This window comes from Alosa alosa, chromosome 1 (assembly GCF_017589495.1).
Source record: "Alosa alosa isolate M-15738 ecotype Scorff River chromosome 1, AALO_Geno_1.1, whole genome shotgun sequence".
Lineage (NCBI taxonomy): Eukaryota > Metazoa > Chordata > Actinopteri > Clupeiformes > Clupeidae > Alosa > Alosa alosa.
In genome coordinates, this window is record NC_063189.1 from 47,760,615 (window position 1) to 47,785,932 (window position 25,318).

Sequence of the window (25,318 nt, forward strand, 5' to 3'; positions counted from 1 at the left end):
TAAGGTATGGATACACTGTGTTTAAGGTATGGATACACTGTGTTTAAGGTATGGATACACTGTGTTTAAGGTATGTGTTTAAGGTATGGATACACTGTGTTTAAGGTATGTGTTTAAGGTATGGATACACTGTGTTTGAGGTATGTGTTTAAGGTATGGATACACTGTGTTTAAGGTATGGTTACACTGTGTTTAAGGTATGGATACACTGTGTTTAAGGTATGGTTACACTGTGTTTAAGGTATGGATACTGTGTTTAAGGTATGGATACACTGTGTTTAAGGTATGGATACACTGTGTTTAAGGTATGGATACACTGTGTTTAAGGTATGGATACACTGTGTTTAAGGTATGGATACACTGTGTTTAAGGTACTGTATGCAGGCCCGTCGCTAGAAGGCAAGCAAACCAAGCAATTGCTTGGGGCCCCCCCAAGACAACGACTGGTTAAAAATAAAATGCAACGACAAACTGTGAGCGCCCCTTTGATAGTCAATGCAGTAAAGTGCAACGACACTGTTACCGGCAATACCGGGATCCCCCTCAAGGGGGCCCCTCTCAGTAGTCGCTGACAGCAGCCAGCCAGCCAGGTTTGTGGTCTCTGCTGCTGCCGTGAAAATATAAAACCTCGGCAGTCATAATGAAGCGGAGTTATGCGTCCGGAAGCCAGAAGAGAAAGGAAGAGGATGACAATAAAAAAACAAGATAGTGGTAAGTGATAAATTACACTGGATAAAATAGTTCTACTTGTCTTGTACAAATGGTGTAATGTCGCAGCAGGAAGGCTAGCCTAGCAAAAAATGTTTATGTTAACTACCTGCCTGACGACCCATGCTGCTTGTAACAAACTAGTTAGCGCAACTTTTTTTTTTCCGAACAGGACGGGATATGGTTACATACTGTAATATGTTTATTAACGGGATAAGGAAGACGCAGATCTGTTCCAGAATCACTGTTTATCGAATAACATTGCTATAGCTTTGTAATAGGTTTTGATGAAAGGGGCATAGCTTCTCTGCTATACTAACTATTCGACCATGATAATCTATTTACCAAATGGGGGTTAGGAAAACCACACGATAAATTCCGTGCGTCAAAGCAGACTGGAACATTCATGTCTAGTAGTATTCATGCACGCCAGCTGTTTACTGTCTTTAAAGCACCAGGTGCGTCTGTCTAATTCTCAAACAGCAGAATGCTTAAATGCTATGTTAAGCTACAAGTACAGTAGGCCTAGGTCAATGTATAACATTAGCTTGGGATGTTTTTACAGTAAGCATTGGTAGTTGTGAAAGCAGCTGCATATCCCTTCTCAATATCAAAATATGGAAATGCTAACATATCTTTTCTTTCTCCCTCAAGGTGCTTTGCTTAAATTTCTCAGCCCTCAGGCTCTTCCTAAGGATACCTCCACTGATGAAGATGGCCTGAAAGGTTAATCTTATGTGTGTGTGTGTGTATGTGTGTGTGTGTGTGTGTGTGTGTGTACTTGTATTTATGTTGGATTTTTAAATTGCTATACAACCTGCACTCTATAGTTTGAACAATGCATCCTTTTTCTGCATAAGATGGCAGTGTTTTATTTTCTCACTTTGTGAGAACTGAAAAATGTTAATGTGAGTGTGTGTGTGTGTGTGTGTGTGTTTAAGTATGTTGGATTTAGTTATTGTGCACTTTTTTACATTTATATTGGATTTTATGGTATGTTGGTGTTTTTGCAAATGTTCAAAACTAATGCACAGTATATATATGCAACTGCAGTATTTGCACTGTCAAAATGTTGTATTTATATAAACTGTGGGTGAACTTAAACTGTATGGCTATGCGGTGGTTCCTGTAGGCTTTGCGTGCGGTGGGGGGGGGCTCCATGTCCATTTTGCTTAGGGCCCCCAAATTCCTTGAAACGGCCCTGACTGTATGGATACACTGTGTTTAAGGTATGGATACACTGTGTTTAAGGTATGGTTACACTGTGTTTAAGCAGAGGCTTTCTAATGAGGAGACACAGCACTCAAAAAATCCTCCATAGAAATGCATGGGGCTAGTTTGTAATGTCAATATGGCCGTTACTACACATATCACACCCCTTCCTCGGCAAAACGTCGACATGTGAATACATTGAGCTAATCATGTGGTGTGATGTGAATACATTGAGCCAATCATATGGTGTGTTGTGAAGACATCGTGCCAATCATGTGTTGTGATCTCGCCGCTGGAGCAAGATTGGTGCCGTGAAGCCTTGCGCACGCGCATTTCTGCCGAAATGGATGCCCGACGAGTGCCCAAAAAGCGTTGCCATATGGCCGCTGAGTGGAGGGACTTGCCTAAAAGGACTTTGGTTTAAGGTATAGTAACAAAAGCTTCAAGTTTTGTTACTTTGGTCTAAGCATGTGTCTATAGTGTTCAAGCTATGGGCAAAAACTGTATATAGAATTATAAAAATCTGTTGAGTGAATTTTGTTTTGGACATGGTCAGTCCAACCAGTGTAACATGAATTGCAATACATATCATACTGTGGCATTGTGATACATATTGTATCGTGAGGTTGAAGGCATTACAGTACATCCCTTGTAGAGACAGACATGTGTTGGTAGAGAAGGCATTAGTCCATTAGTATTATCTTGGTATTATGTTGCCATTTGTTGGTAGAGAGCTCATCATAAGTGTGGAGAGGGGTCTGGAACTCCACACAGCACTGTTGAACCTTCTGGAAGTGTTGTGGGCCTAATTCAATAAAACATTCATGAAGGAAGGTGCCTGCTTGATAACCCCAGTGAAATGCTCTTGAAGACTGCTCTGTTAGTGATATTTTTTGCCCAGCAAGGTTGCTTTATTATGATTTTGTTTTTGTTGATAAATAGGCTTTGTTGTTGATTGGCTGTTGTGGGAAATCCCCTATCTACAGCAAAATGAATTTAACATCTCTGACTGTTGTGTATACTGCATCTAAAAAAAAAGCAATATCTAATAGCAATATTTAAAAAAAAAATATCCCCAAGACCTTCACAACTAGCCTGCAATTAGTCAAGTCAGTCATGTGACCATACCAGGGTCATTAGACTGTACTGCATGTGGCATGTAGTTAACACTTCTGAGATGTAAACACTGAAGTACATGTGATGAAAAATTACCGACATATTTATGCAACGTGAGGGTGAAAAAGTTTGCTGTCAGCCCGATTCAGCATTTTTCTAGGGTATGTTAGGTTTGAAACGGCTAGGGCACATGTCAGTTGACTGCTAGCATTGCCAATTTTTGCCACAAGTGGTTGATTCAACTGTGAAAATATGCCTCTGTGCACAATAAACAATTAATTTTGAGTGTAAACAAAACTGATGGCTATAGCTCCGGGACAAAAAGTGTGTACATGTCCACAGTGTGAGGGCCCAGCTTTCATGACACATTAGGCCCTTCCATTGTAGACAAAAGCTAAATAAAAGGCAGTTTGAAAGAGGCCAGAGGTTTTTTTTTAGGGAAAATCCTCTGATAAAGTCAGGGAAGTTGCCACCCAAGATCAAGTTCACATTCAGGAAAAGTCAGCCACAATAACAGCATGGTGGAATCACAATAACATTATTACCCAGTCATTCAGAAGAGACCAAGTCCTGAATCAAATATTTTTTTTCACACGAAGGAAAACACTTCTACAGTTGCCTCAAATCAACAGGGAAAAAAACCTCCAACCAGCACAGACAAAACAACTAGGAAGCGTTCAAATAACCGCAATGCATATAAATACATTATGGTGCTAAGTCCAGTGGGAAAGTCAGATTGTCAGCCCAGATAGCCCCGTGGTGAGGAAGGAAGACAGCACAATAAATAACAGAAGTGAAATGGTGGGTGGGCCTGTTCCTCAACATTGTCCTGCTTGGCTTCTCCGTTCCTTCGGGACCACCCTTTTAATTATTTAGCCCTATGTGTGCATGGTGTGCTGCTCCCGCTATGATACATTTCACTGTAAACACAGCATGCTTACTCACTCGTGCACACACACACACACACACACACACACACAAATGTAAACAAACATCTTTATAAGGTTTCACTGCAGGATATCCTGATGGTAGCTGCCAAAAACTAATGAGCATTTAGCAGCCTTCCTAAATGAATTAGTGGCTTTTTGTGGGTCTTAGGCTTCACTGACCTTTCCAAATGGACATTCTCCAAACCATTTTTAATAATTTATCTGGAGTTGTCAGGATGGGGACATAAAACTGATAGAAATCGGAGTCATTGCATTATTTAGATACAGCGTTAATGCCATTGGCCCATTACAGCAAACAGTTTGGAGGCAAGAGAGACAGATATGAAGTGATGTCCAAAGTACACGCTGCCTCACCTTCCTTCTTCCCATCCATGCGGTCCATCAGAGGCCGGTACTCGGCCTTGCCCACTTTCTCTCCTACTTTGTCGTCAAACGTTTCTGCTTCCAGTCCCGCCACAAAGTCCCTCTTCAGCAGAGACTCTGAGCCCATCTGAGGCTTCCCGTCAGTGAGAGCGTCACGCAAGCTCAAGTCCATACTCCTACGGGAGAGGGTGATGGTGTTAGAAGGGTTATGGATTACTACATACACACATACACTATTCACACATACTGCACAGAGAGCTGTTAATGGGATCCTATAGCAGAAACTAAACTCTCTCTCTCTCACTTTACAGTTGATTTCAAAATGCAGGTAGCTTGTGTTTTTTTGCGTGTCTGTCTGTGTTTGTGTGTGTCTTTGTCTGTGTGTGTGAAAAATAGACATTTCTGTTATTCATGACATAAAGGAAAAACAATGACGCACAACATTTAATGCCAATCCAGCATGCACTGTGCCCTGGCTTTTGTTCTTATCATTCCACACTGTGGCTTCCAGCCATCCTCGCCATTAGAGATGTAACACCAAAGGCCTGGAACGTGCTGTCTGGAGGGAGCCGTGCCAGATGTTCCCACACTGTTAGCATGCAATGCACAGAGCACTGTGGTTTTCTGAACCAATGGCACAGGCTGAAAATAGTGAGTGCCCTCAAGTGAATTGGATCTGTAGGGGGCCCGAGCTGCCGACTATAGTTACTAGCACGCACGCATCTCCTCTCTGTCTTTACGCACTTGGGTTCCTCCTCAAACAATGAACACATAGCTGGGTGCCATGTTAGCCCCTCACAGGAGCCCACACTATCCTACACACAGGCCTGCTGTTGTAGTAATGAGCTACAATCAAATACAGTGCATGTATTGCTCGAGGTGAGAGTATCTGGGAGGTAGCGGATCATGAAAGGGAGGGTGTGATTGTAGGGGAGTCGTAGGTAGCACCCCACAGCCGCACACCAAAGTGGCAGATGCACACCTGTGTCTAATGAGGCTTTTAACCGGGGCTTCAGGTGCGGCAGCAGGTGTTACCCGCTTCTCATGTCGCCATGTAGCACTTACCCAACTCACCACTTCGCAGCTGTGACCGCAGCCAACCATTTCAGATGGACGCATTAACTCACATCACCTCACAGAGAGAGAGAGATGGAAAGGGGGAAGTGCTCTTCAGACTAGGAACTGCCACAGTGGCACCACAGCGATACTATTATTTGGGTCATGATGCAATATTATTGTGATTCACATTTTACAATACAGCAAGTATAGCCATTCAATTCTGAGATACATTGTTAGTTATTTTCCCCCATACATTTTGCTTTCATACTGGGAGTCTCTGTTGCCATTTTGATCTAGTAAATTTGTTCTTGACAGACATCCCTTCCAGTTTCCACTGTGACACAAGAACAAGGAAGCACAAGAACAATAAAATAATAAATTAAACCATACTAAACTAGATGTACTGCAAAGTGGTACAAAGTATGACCGCCACTCAGTCCTGCACATTCTCTCCGCAAAAATAAATCACACTTGTGAACGAGTGTGTGTGTGTGTGTGTTTGCTTTTGTGTATATGTGTGCTTCTCTGTGTGTGTTTTCGCTTTTTTCGTGGAGGGTGTCATAATGATCCTACGCTTCAAATTCTGTGCAGTTTTGAACCTGTCAGCCAAAGATACTGTACCTGCTATTACAATGCCTTGGTTTTTGCTTTTTCATTTTTAACTACAGTAGGTGGCGCTATCCATCAAATGGTTATAGAATGGGTTGACATGGCCCCTTGAGACCAACATACAAAAAATGTGGTCCTCCTAGGCCCTACGGTTCTCGAGATATTCACAGAAAACTGTGTCTGCCCTACCCTCCTTTCCGGAGGTCCAGTCCAGCGGAGGGGCCACAGATCAAAGCGAAAAAGCGATGGTTCCATGTCATCCTTGTGGGCTACATGCCCAACACGTTTCTTCCCGAAAAAAAATCCGGAAGAAAAAAATATTGCTGCTCGGCGGTCATAATAAATAAATATCATGATACTTTATGCCATGGATTAGTTATAAGCTTACCAAAAAATCTCGATCTACCATGTGTCAACATCAATTGCTTTGTCCTTACTCTCATCCAGATACTGCACATGGCTGGACTCTGTCATCAGCTCAGCCCGCCAGCCACTCACAGTGCAGCCTGGTTGGGCCATCTTCCAAGCGCTTAGCTGTAAATTGCTGCTGCATTTGTCCAAGCTGCTGACAGTCAGTTCAGTGAGCAGCAATCCAGTGTGGGGTTTCTGTGTTTCCCCTTTGTTTATGTGGAGTGCGTAATCGTGGGTATCCATCCTCCCCCACACTGACACATTCACAAACAAATAAACCTCTCTCTCTGTCTTTCTCTCTTTATCCCTATCCATCTCTCATCATCTATTTCCCTTCACACACAAAACAATTGTTCATTGTACCAACTACACACACACACACACACACACACATTCAAACATCCCCATTTACACATGCAAATTGCAAAAATATATTTACACACACACACACACACACACACACACAAACACATACACACAGACGCACAAACAAACACACACACACACACACACACACACACACACACACACAAACCTACACTCAGTAAGAGTATGCAGAGAGGGGCCATCTTCACCCAGGCACTGTCCACAGGGTCAGGAATGGAGTGCAGTGAGGTTGCTTCCCATGAAGGGAACTCTGTGTCTCATTGTTTGATCAGTGACCACACGACGTACAGTAGGACAGGGCCGAGCATAACACACACTGGACGGCACACTGCATCGCTCCAAAAACAAACAAAAAATGAGTGAGACCCACACACAAACACACATACAAACAGAAAAGCCCCCCATCAAAACACACCCGGCCATAACCTCACCAAACAAGCATGCATTTAGGCTGGTTTAGGGGGCTGCGGACCCAGCCTTAAATCACAAATAACTGGCCATCTTAGACCCCTCGAAGGGCTTCTGAGCACACTCCGAAAGATAGATAGATCAGCAAAGAAGGGCAGAGAGAGGGGTAGAGAGAGAGAGATGAAGGGGAAGAGGGGCATTAATATGATTATGCAAGTCCATTCGTGAGCAAAAACACAGGATTAAAAACGCCTCTCAACCCATCCCCATCGACTGATGCCAATCCCTCCCCGGTTGATCCTGTATCCTCTCTCTCTCTCTCTCTCTCTCTCTCTCTCTCTGCTCTCTGCCTCTGTGCTCCAGTCCTGGCCCTGACGCTGTGCTGCCTCTGCTGCGCGCGCGTGGCAGCCAGTGGAGTAATGTGAGATGCTTTTTGATATGGTGCAATTCTACTGATGCCCTGACTGACGGATGGTAAGGGGGCAGGGGCCCAGCTGGTGCAGGGCTGTCGGAGGGATTAGAGAAGAGGAGAGCTCCCTTCTCTTCCCTCTGCTCTCAACAGGCACTCAACACCCAGCCCCCCCCCAACCCTTCCTCCAGCATCACAGCCATCATCCCCCAAAACACACACACACACACACACATCGCTGCACTGTATTTTACTGTACTGTACATGCTGTTTGAGTGAGTGTGGCACAGGGAATCACTCAGCAACAGCTGTTTGACCGTATGTATTGAGGTGTATCCAAGATTATTTGTCCAGAGTATCAAACTACTCCAAACAATAGTGTCAAACTGCTGTAAACAATACTGTTGTTTTAGGAATGCCATCTGGTTTTACTCTCTGACAGCAGTCACCAAAACTAGTGTGTGTGTGACTCTAGGGGCGATCTGTAATCTTCAACCACAGTGCGGCAAAGTCCACCTGTATAAACCTATCAGGAAGCTTCTAGTGAGACCTCCAATGAGTCTGCACATACACCATACTCTAGAGGGAGGGGGTGGACTCTTACCATGGATAAGTCGGGCAATGAGTTTGCATCAAATGCAAGACCACTTATAGCAGCTTTACACTGATGCTGATTCAAAATTTAGTTAGATAACATCATAGAACCACCAACAGCTGGACATCTAGTCTTTGGACTCACTTTACCTTTAGGACTTTTTCTGTCGTTTCCAGTTTTCTGTCCTGTGAAAGGCATATTCCAGTGGTTAACACTATATGACAAATCGGTCATCTCTATCACCAGGCAGGCTGCAAACCCCTTGGTGTCTTGGACGGACATAAAGGGTCAGCACTTTTCCACTTGAACGCATGACACAAGCAGTTCCTGTCTTAGGCTGACATCAGGTGTTATCTGGTCCTCTCCAGAGACACAAGAGGTGAATCTGGTTGCATCCAGTCTCAGTCCTACAGAGCTACAAACTGCTTTGGACTTCCTGTCTCCTGTGAGGTTGAGCTTGGATGTGCACATACAGCAAGCAGAGATCAATACAGAGACTATTGTTTCATGATGTAATATGATGCTGCAGATGTTTCAATAACATTACAAGCAGAGTATGGCACCCAAATCTACATTGATTAAAAAGCAAAGTGTGTAAACTCCCCAGCTGAAGTGATCTGCATTTGTGCCATCCCAAACTCTATTGTCTAAAGTTGGCACGGATGAGCAGAGAAGGCCGGTGCTTAGGTCAGTGGTAAGGGGAGGCCAATGTTTTGAAGTATTTGTGAACTTGAGGGGATCCCTTTGTCATTTGTGTCGCTACACAAACTCCCTGTTCTAACATTCCAGTATGAATTCACATAGGATGTGGGCTGGGAGAACTGAGCCAATGCATTCCATTGTGAATGAAAAGCTATTGAGCATGCGTTACTGACTGTCACTCATTGTGGTGGGCTTTAAGTCTCTGTGTCCCACTCTCTTTCAGCTATTCTGAGTAAGCACAAGGCCCCCCAAACACATCACCAGCTTCAGTACTAGCAGATGATTAGATAAAGGCTTTCTTTTAGTGAATAAATCAACGGTCGTCCAACCTCCTAGTCAAAGGAAATGCTCCAATCTTTCATGAATTTCACTGTTACTGTCATCAGGCACATGGTCCTCCATAAGACATTCTCTCCATCTAGTCATTTGTTTTCACCATGTTAATGAACAGCCTCTTGTGAGGATTTCACACTTTTCCAACGATAAAATAATCCCATGAGCGAGCATCCACTGATGAACACACTGGACCTGGGTCGCTGCAAAAAGGAAAGGGGCAAACGTCGACTAGGATTATATTCAGACGTCGTCGCTTTGTAAAAGGGAAATCGTCCATGACAGTACGCCGGGCATCACAACAGCACGGCAGGCCCCGACCTGACACGCCGACAGAGCACTGGCCAGCCTGATGCACACCACCGTTTCTATTGCAACAAACATATGATGTCACTGTGGATTTTGCTCAACTCGTAATGAGAGAGTAGAGTTAGGTGAAAATAAAGTCTTTCATTCCAAATAAACGGTTTGTTTTGTTTGGAGCCAATGCCTGGCAGGATGCAAACTTGGGTTTTGTTTTCACTTCAGACTCACAATCGGCAAGAATGGCCAATTTGTGCCACTAACCTAAAGTCGTCTTGCCCGCCCACCGTATCTATTTAAAACTATTTGTATCAGCAAATATTTACGTTTTAGAGGGCACGGCTATAGGCCTATGCCTTGAGCACAGAAGCAACCCACAAATCCAGATGCCAATACGCAGTAAGCTACACTACATCAACTGAGTTTCATGACAGACCTTAAAGACAAGGAGGAAATCATTACAGCATGGCATAACTCCACATTATCGTTCGATCCAAACACGTCTCCATAAGTTATGATTTGACGCAAAGTTGATCAGTTTTACCCAAAGGCTACCCAAAGGCTTTAGGCCAAGAGTCTGGAACACACCGATGAGGGTACAAAATGTGACAGCACAACATCCTTGCTTATCACAGGAGTGTCTATCACATACTGCCTAAAGAAAACAATGCAGTCAAATTGTTCATCTATAGGCTACGTAAATACATAGTTTACCAGAATAAAGAAACATCCAAAGCTATCAGCAGTCTAGATCAATGGGACGGGTGCACGTCTAAACCCATTTATTAGGCTTTTGTTAAGCTATCATATCCACATTTAAGCATATTCCCCTCTATTGACATTCGGTGGCCATAGGTACAAGTTTTTGGTGAATTGACGCGTTAGTCTACACTGGTTATGTAACAATAACAATATCAGATGAGCTCGCATGCTCTCGGAGTGCTGCGGTGGACACCTGTCCTCAGCCAGAGCATCTCCGCTGAACTGCGGCACCGCGGCAACAAAGGAAAATAGCTGCATTGCATAATCGCCAGAGTAGATTGAATTAAACGCAAATATATTTCCTCTAAGCCACCCTGGAGCAATGCTACAGCAAAGAAAGAGCAGGCTCGACAACAAATAACTGCGACTGTCACCAAGATTGCGACTGCACCCTGCATCGACGGACTGTGCCTCTAACAAACCCTCCCTCATCAATAATTTAATTTAATCACTGGATATGTCATCCAGTAAGAAGACATATATCTAGCATTTGTCGATTCAAATTGAAGGCAGCTGATAATTACAGAGTTTAGTTTTAAAGGGGCACTCACCCGTTGCTGTTTTACAAATCAGTTATCTGTCGTGGATGTCGTTGTAAAGAATCAGAACCGCCCTCTCGTACAGTGCGCCTGAATGACTGCAAAGCAACACCCCACCTCTTTGCAGAAGCAACCAATCTGAATTTAAGGAATCTGCTGACTTGTGTGTGATCCAATCACGATGGACTATTGTGATCGCTAAGGAAGGCAGCCTTCGCTAGGATTAAAATTGTAGCGTTGCTAGCAAATGGATGGTGCTCTCCTAGATATGGAAGGACAGATCACTTGCTCAATGAGCGTTGTTTCCTGAAGCTGAGAGACAATGACTACACCCAATCGACCCGAGAGAACAGTTTGTTCTGCTAAACTCAAATAAAGAATGACATAACATCCACCAGAAACCAGCATCAAACATCCCAGAAGTTAGTGGGGAAGAATATAGAACCTGCAGGGGCGTGGTGCCTGGCATCAAGTCAGCTACTGTATGCATCCGTTTTGTAGGCCAATGTAATAGCTACAGTAGCACAACAGTCACCTAATTGCAAAATATAAAAATTACCATGACATTTGACCCTAATCCTAGCACATTGGAACAAACTTTGCTTGGGTATATTGATGGATAATCTGTTGAGAAAGTCTGCAGATTCAATATGAGGCCAATCATAGCTTTCAGCAAATGAACAACCATTTATTATTTCCTTATTCAAGGCTGCATGGTTTCTCTTTCTCTCTCTCTCTCTCTCTCACACACACACACACACACACACACACACACACACACACACATACACACACACACTTTGGACTTATAGTCTCAGTCAAAACAGTTATTATCAACATAGTAAATGTGTAACAGGGCAATCAGCATTTTTATTATTGGTCACATATTATGTTATAACCGGACATGCTTCTTTTTTTTACTATGTGAATTTATGTGTCGTTTTCCAATATTAACAGAATAATGTCAGAACTGTTCTGTGCTCAGCACAATGATCATTGCTACAGTATTATAAAGGCAATGACAAAGCAGGGGTTTATTTTCACCTCGTAAGGGTGAGCCACAGTCTAAACTCTCTCAGGACCTTGATGGGATTGCCTTACCTTAATCAAGCAGTCACATGACCAGTGGTGTCAGCATACATGCACTCCAGACAGTTCAGATGAGCACATCAGAAGTTAGACACTTCATAGAGAGTAACTTTAGAAAACTGATTGTATCAGCATAACCTTCTCAGCCTACTCATGCTACCACCAGTTTTAGAAATAACCTGTCGAGCCAGACCAGTTTCCATATATTGTGTCTGAAAAATTGATGTTGATACACTGTTGGTCTTGGGAGTTGTAGTCTTTTAGGGACAACATGACTTTGGACCTAAGGATTATGGTGTAATGCTGATTTAACCTTGGGCATAGTGCCTAATCCTCAATAACATGAAAGAAAAAAAAAACACTTTAGCTCGCTGTAAAGTCATGAGCATCTACATGTGCTTCAAGTATGACATGGTGGGTCACTTCTATTGGTAAAAGATGAGCCTGTGGAGACATGCTATTCTTCAGGGTGAGATTCTGGCGCTATGTTGTGGCTTATACACGATTAGAGGATTACCGGTCTCATTTGATTCGCTACATATTATCTCTGGAAGATCAACCTAGTGGGGACACACTACTGGAAAACTCTAAGTGGCTGGAAGTCTTGGGTTTCTCCATATGTCTTCTTATTTGTTAATAGCTCAAATTATGCTGTATCCTGTTTATGTAAGGTTAATTGTATGTGACTTATCTGTCAGTAGTTTCATTATGTGTTTATATAATTCTAATAGACATGTGAATTAAACATGTGTACATCCATTACATAATTTGGCTATACTTGAGCTATGGTAATCCCTGTGGTCAAAAGTAAACCCTGACTTATTAGATTAATGGCAACAACAGGACTTAATTACTATCCCATCAATAAACAAACACACTATCTAAAAGTGCAAGCAGATTATACACATAAATCAAAACCAATGATATTGCTAAACATATCACCAAATAATGATGTAATAACAAATAAAGAGTAGGTAAATAAGGAAGGGAGGCTTTGATAGAAAATTATTTGCCCAAATCACAATATCTGACAATAACAAGATATTTATTTTGGAATCAGGATAATTTATAAAATCATACATATTACAAGAAAATCATGTTCATAAATTCATTTATTTCAAGGATGCAAATAAGTTATTTTCAGGTATTTAAATTTGTTACCTACATTTTATTTAATCAATAAATACTCTACTTATACTGTATATTGCATAACATTCTATGACACATGTACAACTATATTATAACAGTAATTATTCTCAAGAAAGTTTATGCTTGCAATGTTAGAGTGCCCTCTAAACATGCTATAGCTGAGTATCATATTATACTATATATTTAGCTTTGGTCAAATGTACAATTCAATTATTCTAATTGTGGCCTTTCAGTCAGAATGCATATCTACATATTATTTTCTGACAGCAACTTTTTTGTCAACAAGTGAATCATAAGAGAATTATAAGAGAGTTTGCTGTCTAAATCAGACACATGTTAAGTAATTTCCACTTTACTCACATTTCTCATTTTAAACTGATGGAAAATGCAGTGTGAATGTACCCTCTGATACTTTGAAGGGCAAATGATAGAACTTTCTGTGCGGCATACCGGTAAAAGTTATCACATTAGTTTTCAGAGAGAATGGAAGAGTTCACAAGGTGCTGGCCTTGTGGCTTGTTGCATTGATCCATTCACAGGACAAAATGTGAATGGGATATGTTCTTCATACAGCATCAAAACACCCAACTAAATAATGACAATTAAAACATAGCTATCATGAGAATTACATCACAGAGCACAACACAGTGATTGTGTTAGACCTGCTAACACCTACATCTGACACCACAAGACTAGCTCCACTCACACAGGGCCATCAGTGTCAGCAGTGACTCTGTCCTGCTTTCATTACAACTTATGGCTAACGTACATTGTGATCAGTGAACACTCTTGTTGATGGCTTTAGTTTCCACAGATATGCCCAAAATAGTGAGTTGCCCAGCAGATCCACGTCCTAACTCCCTGGGTCCGAGGCATGCCTCTGAGGGCCACTGGGGTCATCCAGGACAGACTGCTGACCTGGCAAAGAGAGCCGCCTTTGATATCCGGACAGGCTTGAGCAGGCTGACCTTGTCTCTGACCCCAATTCTGCCTGGGGGCCAAAAGGGTAGCAGTCCATGGGTATATGCTCCGAGTCATTAGCTAGGCTTTGGGCTTGACTCTCTATAGGGTCGTATACATTTATTGATATACTCTCTGAATTGATGTCCGGTGTTACATCCAGGCGGTTCAAGTTAATATCACTTTCTTGGTGGATTCCAAAGATACTGTGGTTCAGGGCCTGATTCTTTGGTAGATCTTGAGGAGGAAGTACAGACGTCTGTAGTTGCATAGCCGCACCAACATCAGAAGGATTAGAAGACCCCCCATGGAGTTCTTGCTGTGCTAAAACCTAAAGTGGAGATACGCAAGGCATGAAGTATCAAAAGAAACATTTAGAAAGGCAAATGTTTATCCGGAGCAGGAGGAAATCAGAGTGAAAAGGAATCAGTCACATGGTTCATAGACACCCATACAGACAGTAACTAATGAAAACATATTTGATATTTCACAAAAAAATGCTGATACAGCTATCCCTTAAGCAGTTCCAAAAGAAGGGTACCGCACATCCAAAAAAGACTTTATCAGGTGTCAGGTCTGAAGTGTCAACAGTGAAAGGAGGATAGAGGCCTGCACACTGTTTTAAAAGCTCCCAGACAACTTTATTTTAGCAACATTTCGACCCATGAGGGTATTCTTCACGTTGCTAAAATAAAGTTGATAAAGTTGTCTGGGAGCTTTTAAAACAGTGTGCAGGCCTCTATCCTCCTTTCGATACAGCTATCCCTAACCATGTGCCCTAACCAATCCTGACACTATTAAACATTTTTAGGTATAATTGGTGCGTTGGAAAAAACATTTGGCAAAAGAAGCGTAGGATTCCCCTTATTACCTGTCTCTCTGTGTCCCGCACAGGGACAAAATGCATCATACTCTGGTCCAGTGTGGGAGGGGTGGCCAGGATCTGAGATGGTGATGACACTGAGCTGTATGAGGGGGGAACTACAGCCATCTGTCTCTGCAGCAGCTGCATGATGGCCCCAATGTCTGTTGACATGCGCGTTTCCAGCCTGGAACAGACACATACACGCACACGCACACACAACACACGCACCCACGCACGCACGCACACACACACACACACACACACACACACACACACACACACACACACACACACACACACACACACACACACACACGTTAACAGGAGCAGTCAAAGTCCCACATTAGCACTTCTTCAGAGGTTCCAGGAGCTTGGCAAGGTAGTGGCAGAGATGTACACGTTTGTTTTAAAGGAAGTGAATGTTCCACTATGTATGGTTTGTGCCATGAATTTGCATGCCAAAAGTGGCGCAACAACACACAGATGAAATCTAACCCATAATACAACCTCTGGCAAGAGACTGGGATTGGGGTTACTGTTAATTAAACATTGAAGGGAAGAGAAAAGTTGGTTGAGGGCTGGAACTGTTGCTCTGCTTTGTGTTTGTGGTAAGATGCCTTCTCTTCCCCACTAGGGGGCAGTGAGCCCGTGCCGAGCCCGTGCTGCTGAGCCGTGTTGATAAACAGCGAGGTCCTGCACCAGTCTGGCTCAAAGTCATGCAGCCCTGTGATCAGCTGGACAGCCGTGTCACTAACCTGTTGAGCTGACGCTGCAACAGCTCCAGCCGGTTCTCTACTTGGCTGCGCTGGCGGCGTGTGTAGCCGTGCAGGAGGGCGCTGGACGGAGGGGCAGGGGGCGCAGTCAGGCTGCGGCTGGGAACCTCCTGGTACTGAGGGCTGCGGTTCTCCCCCCAGAAGCTGAAGATGTTGGACACCCCTGAGAAAGCCCCTACAGTGCGGTAGTGGCACCACGTTAATGCAATGTGGACATGACAGAAAAAAAACTTCACATCGTCACAGAGATGTTTTGGGAATATATATGAGTACATATTGTGCATTCTAATCCTCAAGACCGTAATCGGAAACATATTACAATGAGTAGATGGTGAATTAAACAAAAACATTGTGAATACAAACAAAACCATCACTATGACAAAATATTAACCAGGAAGTTATCATATATGAAGTACTAAGTAGACTACTACGTTTTGATATAATGATTAGCAATGATAAGCTTAACAAAGATGGAAAAAATACCCAGTCCTCCTCACCTGACAGGGCGTTACAGCTGTTGCTGCTATTCTCCTTCTCCAGCTCCGCAGGGTCACTCATGGTCAGCGGAGTGGACTGGCTCTGGGAGGGGAACGTCAACACGGACTCCTCTTCCTCCTCGTCATCGCTACTGGAGCCATGAGGAAAAGAGCTGGGCCCACCGTGCCCTTTGACCTGGGACTTGGGCTGGTCTCCGGGGCACTGGCTGCTTTGATGGGCCGCGTGGCGAGCGTTTCTCTGGGAGTGTGGAGAAGCCCCCGGGCTGCTTGGATCTGATGCTGAAGGCATGAATAACATCTACTATTAAGAGGCTTGCAGTTGTGATGGAATTACAGGAAATTATTTGCATCAATTTGAGATTGTTTGCATAAATAGGTAAGACTTTCAGAAGTAATCTGAAAGTCTGGTTCATAAATACTCTACATGTAAAACTGAGGTAGACCTTACCTTTGCGATTCTTGCAATATAAGGAATACTTATTCCTGCTATAGTTGTGAGTGGGACTATTGCTGTCTGAGTCATCACTGCTTCCTGAACTCACAACCATGTTGGTCTGAAACATGAGGACACATGATCAATTTCCTGGGAGCTGAAATTGCATCCACTTACTCAACACTCGTCAGATGAATTCAGTGGTGCAGTGAGGGACTCACATCACGCAAGTTAAAAGTGATTTCCAGGTTGCTCCAGAAACAGTCTGAAAACTCTGGGTACATGTTCAGAACATCCTGGACATCCTCCCTCTGGATCTTGTGCAGGTCGCAGTAGGTCAGCGCTCGGACATCTGCAGTGGACTTCCCCGGTCTGGTGTACAAGTTTATGGGCTCCCCAAAGATGTCATTCTTCCCTAAAAAGTAAAAAAAAAAAACACCTACAGTATAGCTTTTTCAAACCATACTGAGCATTTCACCACTAGATGTATATTTTAAGGCCAGTAGAGGGTGCTAAGAGCATTACAAATACGGTTGCACTCTTATCATTAGCAATGATACGGTTACACTGGTGGATGTCAACAAGGGCAACTGGTTTCCAAATTCTGCTATAAAGGAAAGCTCTTCTCTGCTACTTTAATCTAAGCAATCTGCAAAAGCACAGGTAAACATACATTTGGTATGCAATATTTACAGCCATGTAAGAGGTTTCCATACATGTAGCACCATGATGAACCACAAAAAGCCTCAGCAGCAAAAAGCCACTGCACATTTTTCTGATGCCAACCTATGGTTGCTGAGTGACATTCAAATGAGTTGACGGTCATACTCAAATTTTGCAGTGGTCTCTTTATTTTGAGTATGACCGTCAACTCATTCAAATGTCACTCAGCAAACGTAGGATGACATCAGCAAAATGTGCAGTGATCTCTTTTTACAGAACTGTATATGTGCCCCAGCAGAATTATATACCAGCAGAAAAACCTTCATCTGACCCCCACACAGATGTCTCACCCAGAATGGCCACCACCACGTCGTCACGGAGGATTTCGATGGAGCCGCGCGAGATGAAGTAGAGCGCGGAGATGACGTCGCCGGCGTGGACCAGCGTGTCCCCTGGAGGAGCGTGGGTGGTCTTGAACCTCATGGCCAGAGCACGCAGGCAGCCCTGGGTGGAGCCCTTGAAAGCCTTGCAGCTCTGCAGCAGGGTGCGGTTCAGGTGCAGGCAGATGTCGGCCTGGAGGCATTCAGGGAAGCCCTTCAGCACCTGTCAATGCAAAAGAGAGCCGTCCAGGTTTCCAAATATGTTTAGTGATATATGTGATACTCAATGTTTTTTTTTGTTTGTTTTATTTATTTTATCTAGTTTTAATTTACTTATGCATTTTATTGATGTTTTTATCCAATGTGACTTACAGATACCAATTGCAAAAGGGGGATTCGATGTGCATTTTAAAGGTGTGCTGTGTTATTGCTTAGCAGTACTTTCATCTTCAGTGTGTGCAATGTTGATACTCACTGCATTCATGTCTATGCCATTGGTGTAGGACCAGGCGTGCTGGAAGTATTCCTCCAGTCTCTGGCGCAGTGGGTTGGGGATCTGGTGGAAGCGGATGAACTCTCGCACCCTCATCATCTGGGCGTGGTACCGCGCGGTTCCAGAGTAAAGCCGCTGGATGATGGCTGAAACGTTCCCGAAAATGCTGGCATACATCAACGCTGATGGGACACAAACAGAAACAGCTTTAGTTCTTTTTGTTCTTACAGTGCACAGTAATAAGCTTTATTTGTATAGCACCTTTCATACACAGAATGCAGCTCAAAGTGCTTTACATTTGGAGCATGTAACACAATAATACTCAGTCAGTCATTATCAATCACTTTCACTTTTCTTCATTGCTGTGGCCATTTATGATCCAATCAGCAACATATCAGAAATATAGACAGTGCAGCAGAGGGCTGTGCCACTATTGATGAGGTGTTGTTGACCATCTTAACTGGACATGAATAAGCTGACAGGAACCCTGATCAATGCTGTAATGTACTAGGCCTTGTTCCATTTCTGAATGAATATTAATAGGTAAAACACGTCATGATCCTCACAGCCAATGAGCATGACACAGATGGAAAAGATCTTCTCGGAGTTGGTGTTGGGCGAGACGTTGCCGAAGCCCACACTGGTCAGGCTGCTGAAGGTGAAGTAGAGCGCTGTCACATACTTGTCCTTGATGGACGGGCCCGAGCCGGGAATACTGTGGTTGTAGGGCTTCCCCAGCGAATCGCCCAGCGTGTCCAACCAGCCAATGCGGGCGGCGCCATTACGCTCCACGTTGCCAATGGCGTACCAGATGCAGGCCAGCCAGTGGGCGATCAGCGCGAAGGTGCACATGAGCAGGAAAAGGACGGCCGCGCCGTACTCGGAGTAACGGTCCAGCTTACGGGCCACTCGCACCAGCCGCAGCAACCGGGCAGTTTTCAGTAGCCCGATAAGGGTTGTTGTCTGGAGGACATGATAAGGTGCATGAGTATTTGCGATTTATTAACATGTATGCTTTTGCAACTTCTTCTCGAGTCGCCTTATCAACAAAAACTATATCCGTATAACATGGAAGAAAAGTCAACACATGCACCCTTGGTCTTGACTGTTTCTACTGTCTAGTGTTTAAAGTGCCTGTATAGGTGCATGCACAAGCCCCAACCCTTACCTCTTCCCCTGACCGGTAGATGAGCAGGTCGAAGGGGATGGCTGCCACCAGGTCGATAAGGAACCAGCCCTTGAAGTAGTGCACAGCAATGCGAACCGGGTGGCTCACCACCTCATCATTGCTGTTGACATACGTTGTGCGGAAGTTGATGATGATGTCCAGGATGAAGAGAATGTCCACGATGAGGTCCACCACATTGAGCGGGCTGCAGGAGTAGCCACAGTGCTGCATGGCGGCCTCCTCCGCATCGCTCAGGAGGAAGGCCGCCGAGTAGGGCGTGAAGATGGCCGTGTAGATGACCAGCAGCAGGATGACCCAGTCCCACACCGCCTTGAAGGGGCTGTAGTGCAGGATGGTCCATTTGTGGATCCGTGGGGCCTGGAGCTTGTATTCAGGTAGCACGTCAGCACCGAGGGAGAGGACCTGGGAAGACAGTTTAAAGATCATTGGATATCTGTGATTAATGAGATACACATTGAATGAATATGTTTCAATTGTCACAAGTTGAATGAATGTGTTTTAAGTGCCTGTGAAAGTAGCTAAATAAAAATAATTTTAAAGGTTACATGGTATGAAAATGTCACCCTTTCAGTGCTTTTTACGCATGGATATCTGGGATGGCTACCAATGCTAAAAAGTTCATTAAATACAACCACCTCAATTTTACCTTTCTGGACCAAGTCTCTACTCACGACTGAAGAACAAAAGTGCAAAAGTTTGATTTTATTCCTTAAGCTTGGACCTGGACCTGTTACTAAAATGTCAAAGCAAAGCTATCGTGTAAAAATGCTTGTGCTTGTCAAGGAACAGGCACACAAATGGGGCACTCTGAACAAGGTTCTTCAGACAGGGATGAACAGCGCTGAAAATACCAAAAGATGTTTTATTAAGACCTCAAGAAACTATTTAAAATTGTGGAAAAATGGGTAAAATGTGTTTAAACTTTTTACATACATACATTTACATACATAGGGCGATATATAAGCAATGCCCTTTTTCACTGCAAGCTCAAATGATATATGGCAGTATTGGCAGTGTAGTGCTGCGTTCACTGCCAGGCTCTCTGGCGACAGTGTTGTGGATTTCCATTACCACACAATATGTGTCACACGCAAGCCCACAGGCTAAACAGTCTGTCCACAGTGTCACACACGCCATCCTTACATGGTGGCACAAAACTTACCTCTGATCAGCATTCTCTGACACACATACAACACAAATGCACGTGCACACAAATACACAAGTGACTGTTAAAAAACAGCACTCACTGATGCACTTATTGTACTCTACCTTTTTTAAATTGTCCTAGAAATGTTGAGAGAATTGCTTTAAAAAGCTTAAAGCTTAAACTGTTTACCATGTTGTTAGTCGCATTGGCTAAAAATGTGTCAGCCATATGTAATGTAAATGTAAAATGTAATGTAAATAGTAATGTAAATATACTGAATATGAAAATACTTAGATCATTCTTCAATAGATTTAAAGGGGTCATGCCACAGGAAACCATTTTTTCTGGCTGGCTTTGAAATAAGACTAAGATAAGATGTCGATTTGACTAGGGGGAATACTGGGCTGTTTAAAGTGGATTGTTCTTTTCCCTGCCTCCATAGAAATTCTCCACCACAGCAGCGGCCTACTAACCCTTGACAACACTGATTCGCACGGTGGCACGTCATGGCTCATTGAGAGACATACTTACACCAAAGCCAATATAAAGTTTTTCGAGCATGAATTACTAAGGTAAGAGTACACTCATAGCTGCAGTCCCAAGTGACTGAGTTTTAATTACTACAAGGCCATCCACTAATGCCTGTGCACAAAGCCTAATTTTTCACCAGCCCTCTGAAACGTCAAAATCTGGTATACTTACACATGTACAGTACACACATGGTTTGCTGTTCTGCCTACTCCAATCCAAACTTCTTTTTAAGTCACAAGATGATATATAATGAGGTCATTTTTTACTACACAGAGAAGGTATAGCTTGTTTCAACGCATGCATCAGAGTGATGCCCAATGCAATCATGTGCCCCAAGCGAGGCTGTTCCTGCATCATGTGTCAGCTATATGAATTCCCTCCATTCATTTGATGCACTGACACATGTTCATAATTCATTCACACTAATCTAATGTTTCTCTTGCTCATTACCCCCCATTAGAGCGGTGAAACACATCCGCAACAGGCCCCTAGGAGCAGAAGTCCTCTTAATCTATTTACACAGGGACAGCTCTCTATTCCCAGACATTCTGCATTCAAAAACCAATTATATTTTGGGAAAAAATACCCTCTGATTTTATCACCTACTTTCATTGGCCATGAGATGCTTATGAAACCCGCATCCTAGTTAGTGAGTAGATTTAGAATATTTAATTGATGCTTCTATTTCTGTATCTGGGTTAGAGTTAACAGGCCGCTGTGTATAATCTATTCACATGCCAAAGTTTATTTGACTGTATGAAGAGACAATATAGTCAGATGTCACAAATATTGACATTTCATTGAATATAGGTTATTAGTGTGACACTTGTCATGTTATAACTGCAACAGGAATAGCTAGTCGAAAAGACCTATTGATCAAGTTGTGTAGCAACGTTACAATATTCCCCCAAAATGAAATGACTGCATGTGCTAAGGTCTGCCTTGGTATCAAATTCACTGTCTGTCTCTTGTTTAGTGATATCACCTCACACTGGTAATACTAAGCTTCCCCAGTGTCTACAATGTCCCTGCCAAGACAACTCAATAAAGATTAGATACCAGCAACAATCAAGTTGGTCAACAGTCAAGCGACTATATTTACAACAAAACAAGCATGCGTGATAATCATGCTATACAATACACATGTATTATCTATGCTCTTTGGCTTGAGGAGCCCTTTCACCTTCACAATTACACCTTCACTTTCAAAGGGAATCCTTCATGCTAGAGCACTTCTCACTTCCTTACTGGTTCTGCTGTGCCCCCTTACCTTTCCATCCTCTGGGGACAGGTGTGGGCTCGTCGTTCCCCAACACCTCAGCTTGAGAGAACAGGGCACGTCACAGGGCATGGGGGCAGAGGAGCGCACAGGATGAGCCAGCAGAGAGGGAGAACCGGAGCGAAGGAGAGCGTTCAACAGCTTCAGGACCAGGGTCAAAATCATGGTCCCCGGCAGCAACAGCGCGCAGCGGAGCAACCCACCAAGATGAATACCAGGCTGGGGCACCCGGGTACCTCTGCCTCGGCCCCGAGCCAAAGCACCATCCCAGTGGCACGAGCGAAAAGCCCTGTCCTGCTCCCAGCGCTCGCTTGACACCTGTCAAACGCCACCTGAGGTGTCACAACTCCGCTGTCTGGTGCGTGCAAGAGTCCACACAGCACAGTCCTAGGACGTCGAGTGATAAGACTCCACTCCCTGTCTTGCGACTACACTGGTGGTCTGGACCTCTAATTACATCACTTCCTCCCTTGGCTTATCTGTTTACTTAGACTTGCTCCGTCCTCAGGCAAGAGGACATCTAAATGCTGTCTATACAAATAAAACTGAGCAAACAGCACAAGAGAATGTTTTAAAGGAAGAATTCATCTGAACACCAGAATTCAGCTGTGGTTGTGTTCCAGGATGCACAACCTAATTTTGATGCAAAATAGCACTCAAGGAGAGAGAGAGAGAGAGAGAGAGAGAGAGAGAGAGAGGGGAGATAGAGAGAAAGAGAGAGAGAGAGAGAGAAAGTGGATGAAGGAGGGGCAACTGAGGAATGAGAGTAACTTTACCATCCCATTGGGATTACTTATTGAAATATGTATTGTGTGGATTCTTGAGGCTACGGTATAATGATGACATCTTTCCTTCAACAATTCATCCTGTCTTTTGTTGTATACTTTCAATGAATACATAGCATTTCTTAATGTAGTTTAATGATCACTGTCAAAGCAAGGGACCCTGTATATTGTAAAGGAAGCACTGCTAAGCTGACTTGATGTGTGACATTATCCACTCACATCCACTCTGTGCCCATCACATGTCCACATGTTTTTTAAAACAGACACTACTGATCCAAACACCACTGTGCTCTCACCGGGAGTTAGCAAAGGCCACACTGATAACAATAAGATATCGTGCTTATTTACTAGTACATACTGCAGGGTATCAAGGTCTGGGAATTCTAACGCTCAAATGGGTGAATCACTGGGTCATAGACGATTAGACTTCCTGTGGCGACAAATAACATGTGCTTCATCTAGGTTCTTATAGTCACAGCACACCTCATGCTTTAGTGTATGAATCAGCTTGTATTAATAGCATGTGTATTTATGTCTATATCAGTATATTATAACAGGCTTCTTAGGTTCAACTACTTTCATACTTGAAACAAGCAGCAGATTTGCTTTAATTGCGAATGAGTCATCAGTTTTCATCCCAATATCCCACTGTGCATACCCTTCACCACCTCTGTGTCTGACCCCACCCCCAGCCCCACAACACCAGAATAATCCCCTATCTGCCTCTCATACTCTGCTCAGCTCTGCTTGTTTTATAAGGCCAACATTATAACCACAGACTTTCTAATGAGGAGACACAACACTCAAAAAATCCTCCATAGAAATGCATGGGGTTAGTTTGTAACAACAATATGGCAATTGTCTATGCATATTCCGCCCCTTCCGCGGCAAAAAAATTGAAATGTGAATACATTGTGCCAATCATGTGGTGTGTTGTGAATACATCATGCCAATCATGTGTTTTGATCTCGCCGCTAGAGCAAGGTTGATGTTGTGAAGCCTTGCGCACACTCATTTCTGCCTGAATAGATGCCCGATAAGTGCCCAAAAAGCGCTGCAATATGGCCGCCAAGTAGAGGGACTTGCCTAAAAGGACTTTGGTATAACCTTCAGCAGAAGTTTGGGATTGCACCTGACCACACACACACACACCGTAAGGTTTGGTCCTTCAACTGTCCCTGTCAAGTGGCCTGCAGCTCTCCCCTGCACAGCTGGTGTGTGGTCAGCAGAGAAAGAGCGAGGGAGACAGAGAGAGACAGAGAGTCAGGAAAAGAGAGTTCGGTAAACCCTCTCCAACTATGACTGTGTTTAAGTCCCCCAAATGCTCTCAGGTGCTAGAAGGCTGCACAGCATTTTCAAACAGCCTGTTCTTTCTCTGAGGGGTCATGTCACCTTCCAAGCAAGAAGACTGACCCAACTGGGCTGCATGGTGGAAGTAGACTTCTCTATTAATATCGACCATCATTATTGCATACGGGCAGCAAGCTATGTAAAGTAGCTAACGTATTAAAAACATGTACATATACTGTATGTAGCATTCATTTGGCAATGGTTCTGTGACATTGCTTTAGATAGTGAATACACATCATTACAGAACCCAATTCCTGAACTTGGATTGCTATAAGCTTACAGCACTTTGACATTTGGATCTAGAACTGGAGAAATGGTTACTCTGTCCTTGAAGTGTTCATCAGGGTACAGCCATACTAAACACTCAAAGGGACAAACAGACACAAGTGACAGATTTACTGCACTCATGTGATTGATGGAGAGGTGGAGAAATTACACTGGCCTCGAGACGTCTGAGTTTTCAGTAATTGCTGTCAATAGATGACAGCCTGGCTGTGCAACTGAACTCACAAGCAGCAAGCTTAACAATGCAGTGAACTCAGGTAAGCAGAAGCTAATACTGTCAATAGATGCCTATATTAAAATACAGTATATGTTGCCTAATGAAGTCATGTAATATGGAAAAGTTAAACATTATGGAAACATCTCATTCTCACCCACTTGAAAATGGGACCAATTCTAACATTTGTCCAGAGGGAGGCAATGCTTGCCTGGTAATACCCACTCACGGTTTCCATGATAACATATAAACAATCATATACAACAGGAAAATGAAACTCTCATACAATCGCACAAGTAGCACTACAGTAAAGTGAGTTATCCCTGTTGTATAACATGAGGTAATGTCCCAGTTGCATAATGTGGCAGAA

At 43.5% G+C, this 25,318-nt stretch overlaps 2 protein-coding genes across 6 annotated transcripts in view; both read right to left on the reverse strand.

Annotated features, from left to right (window-relative positions):
* Positions 1–10,995, reverse strand: part of LOC125300090 (microtubule-associated protein 4-like) — a 37,862-nt gene extending 26,867 nt beyond the window's left edge. Inside the window, 2 exon segments of the mRNA XM_048251626.1 lie at positions 4,341–4,525; positions 10,879–10,995. Coding sequence (XP_048107583.1) covers positions 4,341–4,521 — 181 coding nt within the window. The 5' untranslated portion in view covers positions 4,522–4,525; positions 10,879–10,995.
* A 2,033-nt stretch (positions 10,996–13,028) lies between these two features.
* Positions 13,029–25,318, reverse strand: part of kcnh2a (potassium voltage-gated channel, subfamily H (eag-related), member 2a) — a 33,234-nt gene continuing 20,944 nt past the window's right edge. For 3 of the 5 annotated variants that reach the window (XM_048257677.1, XM_048257669.1, XM_048257693.1), the window contains 10 exons: positions 19,337–19,759; positions 18,735–19,131; positions 18,151–18,350; positions 17,646–17,898; positions 16,854–17,047; positions 16,648–16,753; positions 16,200–16,478; positions 15,685–15,877; positions 14,936–15,113; positions 13,030–14,395 (listed from right to left, as the gene is read on the reverse strand). In XM_048257677.1, the coding sequence (XP_048113634.1) occupies positions 13,958–14,395; positions 14,936–15,113; positions 15,685–15,877; positions 16,200–16,478; positions 16,648–16,753; positions 16,854–17,047; positions 17,646–17,898; positions 18,151–18,350; positions 18,735–19,131; positions 19,337–19,759 (2,661 nt within the window). In that variant the 3' untranslated portion in view covers positions 13,030–13,957. Of the gene's footprint in view, positions 14,396–14,935; positions 15,114–15,684; positions 15,878–16,199; positions 16,479–16,647; positions 16,754–16,853; positions 17,048–17,645; positions 17,899–18,150; positions 18,351–18,734; positions 19,132–19,336; positions 19,760–22,305; positions 22,874–25,318 lie in introns of those variants that run through there. The other 2 variants (XM_048257685.1, XM_048257662.1) reach the window with 2 other exon arrangements.